Below are 15,115 nucleotides of genomic sequence, written 5' to 3'. Positions count from 1 at the left end.
AATATTGTGGCTGAATGGGACATCCAGTGCTGAATATTGAGAACATGGGGTTTCAACTATTAAGTTGGATTCTATTGGACGAGCATGTAGTGATGTTACAACATATCTAACCAGTCTACAGGAGAGTATTGATGATTTGAGAAAAAAATTTATACTCTGAATTGACAGCAAAAGACTATTGTGTATTGAAAAAAAGGAAAATTACCTCATATTTTACTCTTTCAGGCTTAAAATTGCCCTCTGTACTGTTGATAATATTAATTTTAAGCATTACAGAAAGAAGTCAAATTATTTTTGTTAGTATATGGATGTTTAACAGTAATATCAAATATTAGATAATTTCACCTATATTCGAAATTCATAAGGTTTTATTTTGCTGTGATTTCAAAAATTCTTGTTACAGGATAAAGCATGTGTTTTAAGATTGAATATCATGAACAGTTACAGATATTTTACATACAGTATCTTGCCTATCTTTTAATAGAAATCTGTGATGGTCAATTTACAACAAGCACAGCATGCAATTCATTGGTACACATATAATAAATAACAGTTTTATACCTTCTGAATTTTTTCCAGCCACTCTTTGTTGGACTGCAGTTCGGCCATGAAGGCCTGGTGCTTGAGCCACTTGCTGTGCAGGTTGCGTGCTTCATCGTAGGACATGTCCTGTGCCGTTAACATCTTCTCGCTGATCCACAACGACAACTGCAAGTGGGGAGATTTACACAGCCGGGTCAGAATTGTGCACACGCACACACTGCTGGTGGAACATGTATGTGTGTGAACAGAAGCTACAACTACACACCTCCTGACAGTCCTGGAGGAACCTCTGGAGATCTCGGTTATCTTTCAGCTTTGTGAGAAGCTCACTAGCTGCCTCACGATTCTTCTTATGCCTGAAATCAGAGATGTGCTCAAAATCTATTCTTTACACTGATATTTATAATCATTGAGAATGTACTTCACTATACCTTTCCTCTATAGAGACCACTTTCTCTTGAATACGTTCAGCGCTAATGTTCCCGTCACTGACCAGCCTGCGGCCCGTCTCCACCACGCCGTTAATCTTTTCCTCATTGGCGTCCATTGTGGTCATGAAGTCCTCTTGCTTCTTGATAGCCCCTTCGGCTCCTTCAAGGGTAGCTGGCATCTCTGTGTGGGCCAATACATATTCCTGAAGAATGGGAGAGGAAGAGCGAGTGTTACAAAACTCATAGACTCCAATGATATAAATTGGTGATTGAGACAAATTCATCGAAACATAGGTCATATTTTCCCTGCATAAGAGACATGATAACTATACGGCTACACGGCATAGACCTCATGCACCAATAAAACTCTTTTTTGCATAAATCTCTTCATCTACAAAATTACAGATCTTTTTTATTTTTAAAGAAGATTTGCTTATGTTTCAAGTTTTATAAATCTTTATGGCACTGAAGTCTGCAAAGCGTAAAGTTTTATCACTTCATCAGCCAATTCATAATGTTAATGGCTGTTTCAGTATATCATCATAGCGCTGGTGGTCTTTGTTTACCCACCTGATTGTTCAAGAAAGCCTCAGCCTGCTTGGTATCCCGGAGGAAAAGCTGGTATGCATTATACTGTGACAGGAGTTTCTGCCTGTTCTCCCACATCTTCTGGAGCTCGTTCCAGCCAGTGTCCAATGCTTGTAGCCTCTGACTCAGGAACATGTACTGGGCATCTGTCTGGCCCTGGGTCACTGTTTCACCCATGTCACGCATCTTCTGGTAGTCCTCCTTGTAGTTTCGGATCTCATTTTTGATTCCTTCATGCTGCGCCAAAAGCTTCTCGGACTCAGCCAGAGTGTTGGGCATGTCCTCCGAGGCCACGGCAGTCTGGGTGCGGGACAGCCACACTTGGAAATCATCCAGTTCCCTGAGGAACTGCTGAAGCTTGCTGGCCTCACCTAGGGATTCTTCACGAGCACGCATTGTACCCTTCATCTCCTCCCAAACATCTTTGATCTCACCCAAATGGCCCTTAATGCCAAGAGCCTGGTCTGGATGCTCTTCGGCCAGTCGGTCAGCCTCCTTCCCCAAGTCACAAAGCTTATCCTCTATAGCAACTAGGTCTCGTTCCATGCCAGTCAGCTTGCGCTGAAGAGCCATGACACCAGCCAGATCGTTACCCAGATCCTGGGTGGACTCAATCACCTTGGTCTTTTCACGAATCCAGGATTTGGTTTCATTGCATTCTAGGTAGTAGTTTTGCACTCCCAGAGCCGAGTTGAGTGCATCCTTCTTCCGGTCTACCAACTCACGATACTGGCTCCACCTGGCAAAAGACAGAAGACTTTAGTAAAATACAAGCTACATTTAAATGTTTATATTCTAATACACAGACTGTCAAGAGTTTGAAAACTAGTATTTTACCATTTTTGAGAGACACATCCACGTTCCTTTGGTTAATACGTAACAAACGAGGTAATTAAATGGTATGAAAATATACTTTGTCCATACACATAAATGTACATATACTTTTTAATAGAAAAATCTTTCCTCAGCATGAATAACAGATTTACACCTTATTGCCATCCAGACAGTTAGGTTTTTCTCTAAACATTCATCTGAAATACACCATGCCTCTTGTAAAACTTGTCCTTCACAAATTGGAGGTCCTTTTGATACAATTTTTCCCAGAGCAGTTAATTAGGGTTTAGGTACGGTGACTGACAGACCATTCCATAATAGATAACACTCCAGCCGACAGTTTGCTCTCTAAATAAAGACAGAACTTGGACATATGCTTTGGGTCATTGTACTGTTGCATAGTAAAGTATGGGATATCAACCATGTTGGTTCAGTTTTCCTTTCACCCAGAATAAGTCTCCAACCTTCCCTGCTCCAAAACAACTCCAAACCATTAAGCTTCCACCTTCCTCTTCTCATAGTTCTTCTGTTAAAGTCGAATTTGGACTGATCTGTCTACTCTGTCTACTCTCGATTCTTTTGAGTTTTTCCCCTTTAACGAGTCTGTTGCATAGCAAAAAAAAAAAAGGCATGCATGTGTTTCAAAAATGATGGAATACTCTGTGTTTCTAAACTTTTAACAGGTTATACTCAACAGAAGTGGGGTTTTCTATCATCTGTTTTAAACATTAACGAGAAAACCGAAATTATATATATATAAAAAAATAAATAAATAAAAAAAAATAAAATAAATTTCTATCAGTGACATATCTTTTAAAATCAAGATTTACTCAAAACTGTATCAAACTACATGTACAAATTCAGTATAATACAATTTATGGGAATATTTTCTATTGTATTATGTCATTGTTCGAGGAAATATATTTATAATGTTGTAATAAATTAGTAGTGATGTGCTATTTTAATATCTGCCATTCTCTTTACATATAGTATGGAGTTGATACATACTGTACCTGAGATATTTTTGTATTTTGTATAACATGTTGAAGTCTATAAGTAATAACTGGGTCCATTTGTCCCCGGAGCACAGAGAGAAAGTAATGGGTCTTTACCTGGTGTTGAGCTTGTCCTGCTGGGTTTTAATCTCTTTATCACTTGGGTGCCCACTGTGGATAAGTTGACGAGCAATCTGGTTCACCACGGCCACCCGAGAAGCCTGACTGTTAATCTCTGGCTCCAGACTCTCAAATCTGGAATGCAGGAATATAAAAGTCTAATGCGAGTACCATATTTACTACTCACTGTAGCTCTCTAAACAGCATCAACATAGTTAGAAAAAAATAATAAACTAGTTTTAATAAGGAAATGACACATATTAACTAAAGCAATTGGTTATTTTAAAAGTTAAAATTCAGGTTCAGCAGTGTTGGGATCCAAAACCTTCAGAGTAGAATAGTAACAATTTTCTAGCAATTTGAATTAATTATTGCTGCGAAAGCATGATCCATTAGTAATGAAATAATACATAAAATTGAGGAACATCCCTTTGCTGAACAGAAAGAATGCACACCATTACAAATAAAAACAGGCTTACCTGTGCTGAATCACCTCCAAATCCTCCAGTTTCTCAGGAATCTCCATTCCATTAAGCCACTGCTCCTTCTCATCAATCCACAGCTCGCAGGCATCTGCCTCGCTCAGCATCTTGTACAACGCCAGTGCGTCCTGCAGTGCCTGCTTTCTGAGCCTGGTCAGTTCAACCACCTCTTTATATCGTTCTTCGATGCCTGCTAGGCGCCCGTTTGCATCTCCTGAGCGTGCCTGTTCTCCAGGAAGTGCTTTGGCCTGCTCATGAAGGGCATCCAGCACTGGTCTGTAACTGGCAATCTCTTCAGCCACGTCTTTATGCTTCTTAACCAACGCCTGAGCTGAGAACTCGTCATGACCCACATCGTTGCTGGAGACGATGCGTAACGCGTCCAGCATCCAGGCGTCCATGTCATCAGCGTCAGCCTGGAACTGGTGCAGGGCGCAGGCCTCCTGCAGACGGACCTTGCGTGCTGCCGACAGCTTCTCCAGCGCCGCCCACTGTTCTTGGACGTCAGCATTTCGCTGACTGATTTTGTCAGCACCAAAGTGGCCAGCGGCCACTAGCTCCTCGCCCTGGTGTACCGTCTGCTGGAGGTGTCCGGCACGCCCACTCTTCTCATCTTCGAAGGCCTTGTGCTTGCTCAGCAGACGTAAAGCCCCGGTCAGGTCTTTACCACAGTCATCTGATGACAGAATTTGTTCCTTCTCACGGATCCAGCCTTCCTCCTCAGCCATTTCCCAGAAGAATTTCCAGAGGCGGCGTGACTCTTCCAGACGTGCGTGCCTCTCTGCCGCTAGCTGCGTCAGCTCCTGGTAGCAGAACTCCATGTGGGCCACACGGTCTCGGATCACCTGTGGGTCACAGGGCTTATAACCTGCACGGGAATACAAAAAGCCGTTATGTTATTTCACTTTATTCTCCAATTACTACACTTTAACATTATATTATAGAGTGAGAAGAAACGGATGAAGAAAAGGATGAAGAAAAGGATGAAGTAAAAATCTGATTCCCCATCTTCTCAGTCTTCATGTTCTATCAAGGATTCTTTTCATAAAGCTATCACTTTAATAGACGCTTTCATTAAAAAATGTCAAAACCTTCTCCCACCTACTTGATTGCTGTTGGCACACAAGACCAAAGATGCTACTACAGAAGTCAAAGTTTCAGCTAGATAAAGCTGATGCAAAATGAAGATGACTTCTACTGGATAAAGTGCATCTTTTAGCTGAAAAAGCAAAAAGCGTCTCTCATAACGAGGGGTCAAAAGCCTGTAAATAATGCACAATCGCAAAAAAAAGTTTTACTGTTGGTTAATTATTTTGCTTGGAATTATTTTAGGAAACGTACAAAACCAAGCACCCAGACGTCAAGCTAATTTTACAAGTCCGCTCTTTTTAGACTTTTCTTGATCTGTAATGATTATGAGAGCGTGTAACTTTGGAAGGTGAGCTTTTTAGTGAAAGGGAAAGGCTACATCAGCAGCCAAGAAAGACAGACGTTAGTAAGATCATTAGGATTGATCACAGACACTTCTGGCTATTCATTCTTAAGCACCTTCAGAGTCATTAGCAAACTTCTGAGCGTTCGCATTGACTGATTTGACGCGGTCAGCCTGTATGGCAATGTCTGCCTCCACCAGAGCATGTTTCTGCAACAGGTCCTCTACACCAAGCAGATGTTTTCCATAGTCCTGAGATAACAGCAGCATCTGCAAAGACAAAGGCCACACACACACACACACTCCCAAGTTAAATCTAAGGAGTACAACTTATATAATCTAATCTTTACACACACAGATTTATAAAGTAACAAATCATTATGTCCTTTCATGTTAATAAATATATTACATCAGCAATCAATCACAAAATGCTGAACCCAAGTCAGACCTTCATCTCATCCATCCAGTCCATGATGTAAAGCATCTCCTGGAAGACTCTCTGCAGGCCCAGGTTGAGTTCCAGTCTTTGGCGTCGAGCTTTTAAGAGCTCTAGGAGATAGACCCACAGACGCATTACGTTGTCTTTGCGGACCGTGATGCGCTTGATGTCGTGGTAGTTCTCTGCCTCCAGCTCTAAAGCGACAGCCACGACCACCTGCACGCGCTCCTCGTACGCGGCAATGTCCGTCTCGATGGCTTCATGTTTCTTGGTGGCCGCTTCCACGGCTTGCAGATCAAAACCAAAATTGTCCTGGATGACATTAATGCAGAAAATATAGTTATTACGTTTTTACATCATCCAAAATAGTACACAAAAATATACTATTACACAATAGTTCAAAATAACTGTACTGCTGTCGACCACGAGGGGTCGCCAAAATCTAATAAATAATAAAAATACTAATTGTATATGATATAGATAAACTACCAAGGCCAGATGGCACTGTGTGACTTGTATGCACATGACGTACCTGTGAGACTAGTCTTTGGTTCTCGCTTAGCCAGGTCTCCCTCATAGCCGCCTTGCGGTCGAATCGGCGGGCTAGCTGTTCCAACTTCTCCTGACGAATCAGCTCTGTCCTCAGAGCCAGTTCCCTCTCGTGCTCTGCCTTCTCCAACCTCTCCCATCCCTACATACACAAACCAACTCAATCAAGTCAGAATAAATTGCCCTTGGATAAATAGTTTATGCTAATAGCAATATGTTCTTTAAATATTTTTAGAGTGTACTATTTCAATATTTAATAAGGAAATCATGAGTTTAATAAAAATAATATAAGGTGAATAAAAGGATGTTCTCAGGTATGTAACCAATTTTCATCTCAAGTTAAATTTTAAAGCTGTCCAAGCATTTGTATGGTTCATTTCAATAATATATGGACAACCTTTGCAAAAGCTTTGGTCTAGAGCAGTTTTACATCTGTATACTGATACTGAGCGAGTTGAGAGAGTATTCAAAATATGAATCAGCAGTGTCTCCTTAAAAAAATACTGGCAAAAAAATTTAAAATACATAAAACACAAACACCTCTTTTTATTAATGACAAATATATCTCCAGGTCAATAGTTTAAGTATAAAATAATTTGACCTTTTTAATCATCTTTATACAATTTCATCAAATATTCATCATATACATATGATATTTAGCAACCAAGCAATTCAGAAAACTCATACCTTGTTAATGTCTGAGATGAGTTTTCCCTCTCGAGGTATGTAGACTTTCTGATTGTTGGCGCGCATTTTGCTCTGAATGGTGAACAGCAGAACCTCCAGGTTGCCTTTTTCTGTAAATCTGTATAAACCAAACAAGTCAATAGTTTTCACTTATAGTTTATTGGAGACAAACCGTGCCTAGTTCTGCTGAAAGTGAGCCTGAAAGTAAACAACTTGCTTATGGTTTTGATGCTTTGGATGCATATATGTGGCCTCAAAAGGGGACTCAAAGTGTTCTCTTTACGGAAATTTTTAGAACTGATATCTTAGATCACTTCTTGTTTACATCACAAATTATTTATCATACAAAATATGTAAAACAGTGAATAGTGCTGTTGAAATTGTTGACTTTACACAAGCTATTAGTTGGCTGAAAGGCACGTTCAAAGTGAGTAGAAGCATTTTTGCATGTGAAACTCCAAACCAACTCATTTGTCATGCAATAGAGAATAGAGATATCAGTACTGGCTGATCTGATCTGAGTGCTGTAAATAAATTACATAAAGTGCTACAGTGGCTCTGTTAGCTCATCGCTCATGTTGCTACCCAACAATGCTGATCTAATAAAATGTTTTTTTCTAAAAAATATCACTTTATATCTGTTCAGCAAACCCCTTAATCTATAAAGTTAATTGTGAAGTGGCCTGAGACAACACAAAGGAAAAATACTCTGTCTACCTCTGAGACTGACATTAAAATGAACCAAGTGTAATTTGTTGTATCCGCAAAAATGCTGAGTCACATATCTCAGACCACTAGGACGAGACTCACTTCTGAGGAAAACTGTCATTTTAGCAATAAGGGACCTTCGAATATTGACCAATATCATAAAAAGACAAATAGTACCATTCAGAAATAAGAAAGAATTGGTTTAGTGCTCTCCGTGTAGAGTGTAGAGACTCACTTGGGTGGTTTCTCCACTGTTCGGTAGGTGTTAAAGGCCTGAAGCTGCTGCTGCACTCCAACCAGAGAGTTGGCAAACTTGCGATTATTGAGGATAATAATGGTCTGTTCAATCCACTCCAGCAGCTCTGAAGCCAGAGATTCATACTTCTCAATCATCTTCTCAGTTTCAATAGCGTTATCTAGCACCTGTGTACAGAGAATGAGCATGTGATGAAGAGAAAACGTATATAGTCACATTATTTAACATTTTGGGCAAAAATAAGTTAATAATAAAAAGTTAAAATACAGCCTGGGAAACCTATCAAACGATTTTATCAAACAAGATTTCATCAAGAAGAACTGAGGAACATTGACTTTTAATCCTTTCTTGTTTTGGTGTCAATCTGTATAATATTTGGCAGCAAATTTTTGACTACAAATTGGATAATGTAAATGGCACATGCTGTAAATGGAACTGTTTCTGAATTTCCACCACTGTAAATATTTATGTTCCTTTTGTTGGGTCAATAGTGAGTTGATTTAATGAAGGACACTGGTAATTTTACCTTTCCAATACGTTTGCCTTCCACTTTCAGTGCCTTCATCTTGGAGAAGTAGTGATAGTAAGTCACAACATAGGTGATGATTGACTTTTCATCGGGATGGTCAACGCTGATATCTGCATTAGACATCAAGATGCATATCAGACATAAGCATTTTCTTAGATCCCAAACATCAGCAGGGCATTTAAGAAAAACAGCAGGGCACGGCTTCCTTATTTCTCTCATAGACACGAATAGGGAAAATGTTCTGAACTGCGCTGTCTTAAGCGAGCCGTTTGAGCTTTCTCCACGCCGAACACATTTTGACTCGTCTTTTGTTCTCATCAGGTTACTAAAGTCTACAGATGAGCTCCTGATGGGATATGACACTTGCTGCTAAATTGTGACTCCACAGCACAACCATTATCAAGGTTCCACCTTCAAAACAGACTGTAGTAGCTAGAGGTGTATACAGAATTGTTTGATTCAGAAAATAGTTTGAGATCAACAGATCTCTTTATCTGCGAAAGGGGAAAGCTCCATGTTAAAAGAATAAATATAATATATGTCTATTCTTTGAAGTCTTTTCTACATTTTTTCCAGTTACAACCTGTTTTACCTTTTCCCAAGATGGTCATATAATACTTTCAATCTGTAGGTTCTGTGAAATTTTGAGTGTAGGGGTAAAGTTTTTCAGCAGATGTCTGACGTCAAAGGTCTGCTGTGACCCCAAATGAACTAATAATAAGCAGTGTCTGATTTAACAGCCTATTACCTCAGAAGACCAGGGTTTGTGAATTCAGAGGTCAAAGATAAAGTGGACATTATTCTGAAGCAATAAATAACAGAAATGTGTTTACTTCCTGCACTCTCCCTTTTTAGCAAACTACTTCTCATGCTTGGGTGAATTATAATAGCTGCTTTAGCTAAAAAAAAAAAAAAAAAAAAAAAAAAAGCTTGGCTTCCAGAAGCCTCCTATAACACCAAGGCTTAACTGTAAATGTTGGCATTCCTGTTCATTGTTTCAACACTTGGATTCTTTTGCTTCTTGTCTCTGACATATCATCTGGACATATTAAAGCCTCAAATATAAACTGTACCATCAAGGTTGTGAGTGTTTATTAATGTATCTATCTTTTATCCAGGAAAGCTGGGCGTGTCCTATATCTTTAATAAGCTTTTACATTCAAGCTGTAATATGTCTCTTGGAAATAGATCCAGGTGACAGATATTCAAAGTCTAAATAAAGTATTGATCCCTAATTGTTCTACAGCAGAGACAACTAATATTACTGCATGCTAACTTTACTTCAGGATCAGGATACTGAGGGGTCAGGATGTCGCATAAAACGACAAGAACAAACAAAAAAAAACAACAACTAAAAATGGTTCCTACTGCGATGTCCTGGTTTTGTGTAGTTGGGCCTATTTTCGGCCTTCTGTTCCTCAGCTGCAAGGCTACTGTCCTACTTGCACATATAGGACACCATGAAGCCCCGAACAGTAGGTTACAGGCAGAACTGACTAATGAGGAACAATGAATTTTTCTATTACACCAGATGGTGTTTTTTTTTTATCTATGGAGCATGTAAATCTCTAAGAAGTGCTAATTTACACACGTTACTATGATACTAGCAGTCCACGTGATTGCCACGTGATTGCCACGTGATTATATTTTTTTAACCGTAAAAACAAGAGTAAAAGTGATATGTAGCTTTAATAGTGAGAGACGCACCTTCAGGGTCCAGCAGCTTTGTGAGGCCTAAGTGCTGTTCGGCCAAGTTAAAGGCATTCTGCAGATTATAGTGGGCATTGGATTTCTTCAGCTTGTCAAAATCTATCAGATCAGGCCTGAGAGAGAGAGAGAGAGAGAGAGAGAGAGAGAGAGAGAGAGAGAGAGAGAGAGAGAGAGAGAGAGAGAGAGAGAGAGAGAGAGAGAGAGAGAGAGAGAGAGAGAGAGAACATAGAAGAAGGAAAAAGATGAGTGAGTGAATAGGTATATTTGTGTGAAAAATGAATCCACTAGTAATCGGACTGATAGCTCACATAGATTGAAAAAGCCTTCGTGTGAATGTCACAATTGAGCTAATTGAGTTCGATCTGAATGGAATTTTGAGATCAGATTAAAAAGGGTTTAGATAAAAAATAAGCAGGTAAACATAAATAAAAAAAAAGAGCCATGCAAACATAAAAATCTTTTCAAAATTCAAGATTTTAAAAACACCTTTTGCACGTGTGAAGTGCAGTAATGCTCACGTTCATTTAACTCTTACGACAGACTCCCTGCATTTGTTCTGAATTTTGTTCTGAATATGTAATATATTCATTTTTAAAGTGAGCAAAAACAGATTGTAAAATTGTATTATAGAAATTAAAAGTCCTTTTCCGTCATACGCAATTGGCCTGAATTCATTTGGTTCGACAAAAAAATATCAAAAAAATTGGCACATGCAACCCTGCCTAGTGAAAGAGAAGAGGAAGGTGAGAAGAGAGTAAAAGAGGGAAAGAACGTGAGAGGAATGAGTACAAAAAAGAAGAGGAAGTGAGCAAGAGCATAAGCAGGTGAGAAAAAAAAATTGTTGAACAAGTGAGTGAGGGGGAAAAAGAGGATAGAAAGAAAGCAGGAGAATGAGAGGGAAAAGGTGAAAGGAATGAGCTTTAGAGATGGAATGAGAGAAATGTGCAAAAAGAAAAACCCAGAAAGAAACCCCCAATTTTTTTTTTTTCTCAAATCATTTTACAACTAGTCTAAAAATGGTTAGAAGACAGGTGTGTTAATAAATGTGTGTAATTAGTTTAAAAATTTACCTAAACCAATGTAATCTTCTCTGACATCTATTGCAGATATTAACAATCCCTTGCTTTTTAGTAAAGTTTTATATATATATATATATATATATATATATATATATATATATATATATATATATACACACACACACACACACACACACACACACACACACACACACACACACACACACACACAAATATGCAATTGTGGTGCAACATACTGCGCTATAATGCAGTGTATATACCTGTGTTTGTGTATAAGTGCGTTGAAGGCCATGCCGTCTCTCCAGCTCGTGGTAAAATTGTGGATGTTGACATTTGGATAACTGGAACACAACAAAGATGTCAGAGTTCACAAGCAGACACAGGACTGGATTGAGTGTGAACTGTCAGATCAACTGTCTTAAGATACATCAGAAGTGCGTCTGCTCTAAATGTCATGATATAAACAAGATTTTAACTGAATTTTTTTCCAAATGACACATAGGCCTGATTACCTGAAACCTGGCATTGTCACATTCTGCATGTGTGTGTGTGTGTGTGTGTGTGTGTGTGTGTGTATGTTCTCACCCTGCAGTCTTCATCTGACACCAGAGAAGCAGAGCATCCTTGGCAGACTTCTTTTCCTTGCTGTCTTCTGTCTCAACGCTAATGTCCTGAATCTGTCAGATGCAATTCCAAACCAAGATCAGCTCATGAGCAAGAACCACACACTCTGAAGCTCACACACACACACACACACACACACACACACACACACACACACACACACACACACACACACACACACACACACACACACTTACAACCACTTACACCTTTACCCTCCACACTGATCAAAATATACTAGACATGACGTCCGTCTGCTTGGACGGATTTAAGTAGCTTTTTGTGTATCTGTACTTTGCCAAAGTTCCATTTGAAGACCTAAACTTCACTAAATTCCAAAGTCAAATATCGTACTACATGCAGCAATCCACCAATCAGGGTCGAGCACGCGCTCCGTTTTGATCTTGTTTTGATTGTCGCTTGGTGGTATTTCTTTATCACCAACATACAGTTCAGCATCAGTTTTTTGAGAGGAATAACACAAATAAACCTTAAACCTTAAAATGCTTTCAGATCCTGTTATTTGATTTGGTTCCTAAGGATATTGTTTAGCTCCAAGGTTTTGTGCTCATGAATATTTTATTAGATATTATAATATGTATAACCAGTGTACGACTAATTAATATCATTCTATTAACAGATTTATGTGCTTAAAGTAACAGTATTTTCACAGAAACTGAGTTGATTAAGCAAAGAGTCTTCGAGTGACATAAATGATAGTTGGAACATTATAGCCATAATTAATCATAGTACTTTGGATACTTAAGAACATTTTTAATTCTTTTGTATTTTACCTAGTGTATCTCGACTTTAACTCTAGTACATGGTTTGTGTACTACGTGCACCACTGACTGCTTGTATTTTTATAGTGCAAATAGAACATTACTTAATATGCTGCTTTAATTCGATTATTCTTACAATCTTTAAAACACAACACAATGTGTACATTTACTCCATAGACAATATTGTCAACCAATACATATTGTTAACCAATAAGGATAAAACAATGTAATAGATCCATTACAATTCAACTGACCTGGAAGCGCAAAATGATGGTCCAGATGAGACCCAGCGTGAGGCGGTGGTTGCCATCAACAATGTCATGGGAGCCCATGTTCTCAAGGTGAACGCGCTGTTCCTTGAGAAACTGTAGAGCTTTGTCTACGTTCTCCAGGCAGTGAATTCTCATACGGCCTTTTGTGGGCTTCGGCTGCGGAGAGCACCAATCGTTATCGAATTTATTTTAAGACCAAATGCAAAATCTTAATTAACGAAATCCTAAAACTTGACATCGTCTTTAAAGTGTGTATTAAACGTTTTAGGCAGCACCTAGGCACCTTTTTGCTGCGTCAGTTCACAAGTTTCACCTAAATCAAGTACGCAAACCATAACCTGAAGCGATTGCACATTACATGTCTTTCACATTACATCTTTTCTTTGGCAGGGACAAATCTAAATTAAGATTTTCTCTGAAAGCAGGAATGGTTGCTGCAGATGACCCACTCGAGGCTCTCACACTTCCATGCTCCCGGTCACAAAGCTACTAATTGGAAACACCTGTATCCCATTTCACACAAACAACTTTACATAAACGAGATTTCCACTCATTTACCCATCGTGCCATTTAATCTGCTCTATGCTGATCTTTCAATTTACATTTTATGGCATTTCGGCAGAAATACAAACACAGTTATCGCAGTTCTACAGCTGAGGATGGTACTGAGGTGTGATACGGAGAAGGCTGGAACAGGTTTCATGGTATTGGTAGGTTCAAGGGGTTAGTGTTAGCAGTGTCAATTTAGATGTAATTACATGCAAATGTAGATTCCACTGTGTTCTGCTTAAACAATTCTTTTGCTAAAGTTTGTATATAGTGGTGTGTTCTTATTGACAGCTTTCCAAAAATGATATCCTATTCCTAAGCTAACAGTATGTATCGCAGCATATCGTATCGCAACGCCTGTATCGTGATACTGTATGCATCACATCGCCAGATTCTTGCCGATACACCGAACATTACATGCCTGCCAGACACCTTTCCATGCTGAAGCCATTAATTAAGAAAACATTTGTCATGTTGCTGGGAATTCATTCTATAATTAGCAATTCATTATAATCTCATTAAAAAGGAAGCCTGACTTGTGGGGTGTCTGTTATTCTTTGATTGTTCAGATCAGAAACCTGCAAAGAGGTCTTAAAAAAATATAAATTTTTACATTTCACTTTATTTTTACTTTATATTACTATAATAGGTCTATATTATAATCGCAAACAACAGAAACACCTGATATGATCCGGGGAAATCACCAGGAGCTATACCTTAGGTTTCGCCACAGCTGCCAGGACATACAGCACTTCCCCACTGCTTTCCTCTATTCAATGCAAACCCCCTTGTGCTTTCACACAGAGTGTGGTTTTAATTCTTGCAAAGTCTTTTTGAATATCTTAGCATAAGCTCAAATTTGGGAATGGAATATAAAAAATCTATCATCAGTCTATCTATGGGAAAGTTTCTGTTCATGTTTTAGCAGGAATGTTTATTTTGTGCACTTCATTTCCCCCAACACATTCTTGTTCTTTTTTTTGGCTTATATTCATGATCATATGCTCTAATACCGAAGTGTCAACATGACCATCCATTAAAATATAACGTGTTTCGTGCAACAATTCCACTCACTTCCTGGTGTAATAATGATCCGATCGCAGTGAAGATCGGGGGATTAATAGCCTGGCAGTGCTGGGGAGCTCCATTGTGAGCTTAGTACAGAGAGTGGGCTTGTGCAATACAACAGGTTTATTGTCTCTTCACAATATTATATGACCACAATATCTACTGTAGCAATGTTTACTTTAATCATGTTATATTACCAGACCTGCTAATGAACTATGGAAATGAAAAAAAAAAAAGAAAAATGACTGAAATGATAGGAAGTGCTGGATATTTTTGTTTTCCTGTGTTTGGTTGAAAAAAAATTCCATTATCTATTCTATTTCCAAGCTACTTATTAAAAAAAAAAAACTGCACTCAGCATCCAAAAGTATGTGGACACCTAACCGTTATACCCAGATGCGGTTCTTTACGAATGGATGGAAGAATATAATTATTGAGAATGTCTCGTATGCTGTAGCGTTACAATTTCCCTGAAAC

The 15,115-nt window shown here is 38.8% G+C and overlaps 1 protein-coding gene across 2 annotated transcripts in view; it reads right to left on the bottom strand.

The window, feature by feature from the left end:
* The window catches only part of LOC310721232 (spectrin beta chain, non-erythrocytic 1-like), a 74,128-nt gene that overhangs the window by 16,906 nt on the left and 42,107 nt on the right, over positions 1 to 15,115 (bottom strand). For both annotated transcript variants that reach the window (XM_083532639.1, XM_083532638.1), the window contains 16 exons: positions 13,004 to 13,177; positions 11,929 to 12,020; positions 11,604 to 11,684; positions 10,301 to 10,416; positions 8,591 to 8,703; positions 8,044 to 8,231; positions 7,101 to 7,218; positions 6,397 to 6,555; positions 5,874 to 6,176; positions 5,542 to 5,695; positions 3,991 to 4,861; positions 3,509 to 3,646; positions 1,545 to 2,301; positions 975 to 1,177; positions 809 to 899; positions 562 to 708 (listed from right to left, as the gene is read on the bottom strand). In XM_083532639.1, the coding sequence (XP_083388765.1) occupies positions 562 to 708; positions 809 to 899; positions 975 to 1,177; positions 1,545 to 2,301; positions 3,509 to 3,646; positions 3,991 to 4,861; positions 5,542 to 5,695; positions 5,874 to 6,176; positions 6,397 to 6,555; positions 7,101 to 7,218; positions 8,044 to 8,231; positions 8,591 to 8,703; positions 10,301 to 10,416; positions 11,604 to 11,684; positions 11,929 to 12,020; positions 13,004 to 13,177 (3,705 nt within the window). The remainder of the gene's footprint in view (positions 1 to 561; positions 709 to 808; positions 900 to 974; positions 1,178 to 1,544; positions 2,302 to 3,508; positions 3,647 to 3,990; positions 4,862 to 5,541; positions 5,696 to 5,873; positions 6,177 to 6,396; positions 6,556 to 7,100; positions 7,219 to 8,043; positions 8,232 to 8,590; positions 8,704 to 10,300; positions 10,417 to 11,603; positions 11,685 to 11,928; positions 12,021 to 13,003; positions 13,178 to 15,115) is intronic.

Source organism: Silurus aristotelis (genome assembly GCF_946808225.1).
Source record: "Silurus aristotelis genome assembly, chromosome: 27".
Classification (NCBI taxonomy): Eukaryota; Metazoa; Chordata; class Actinopteri; order Siluriformes; family Siluridae; genus Silurus; species Silurus aristotelis.
Note: the sequence above shows the minus strand (reverse complement) of the source record. Positions and strands in the feature narration are given on the sequence as shown.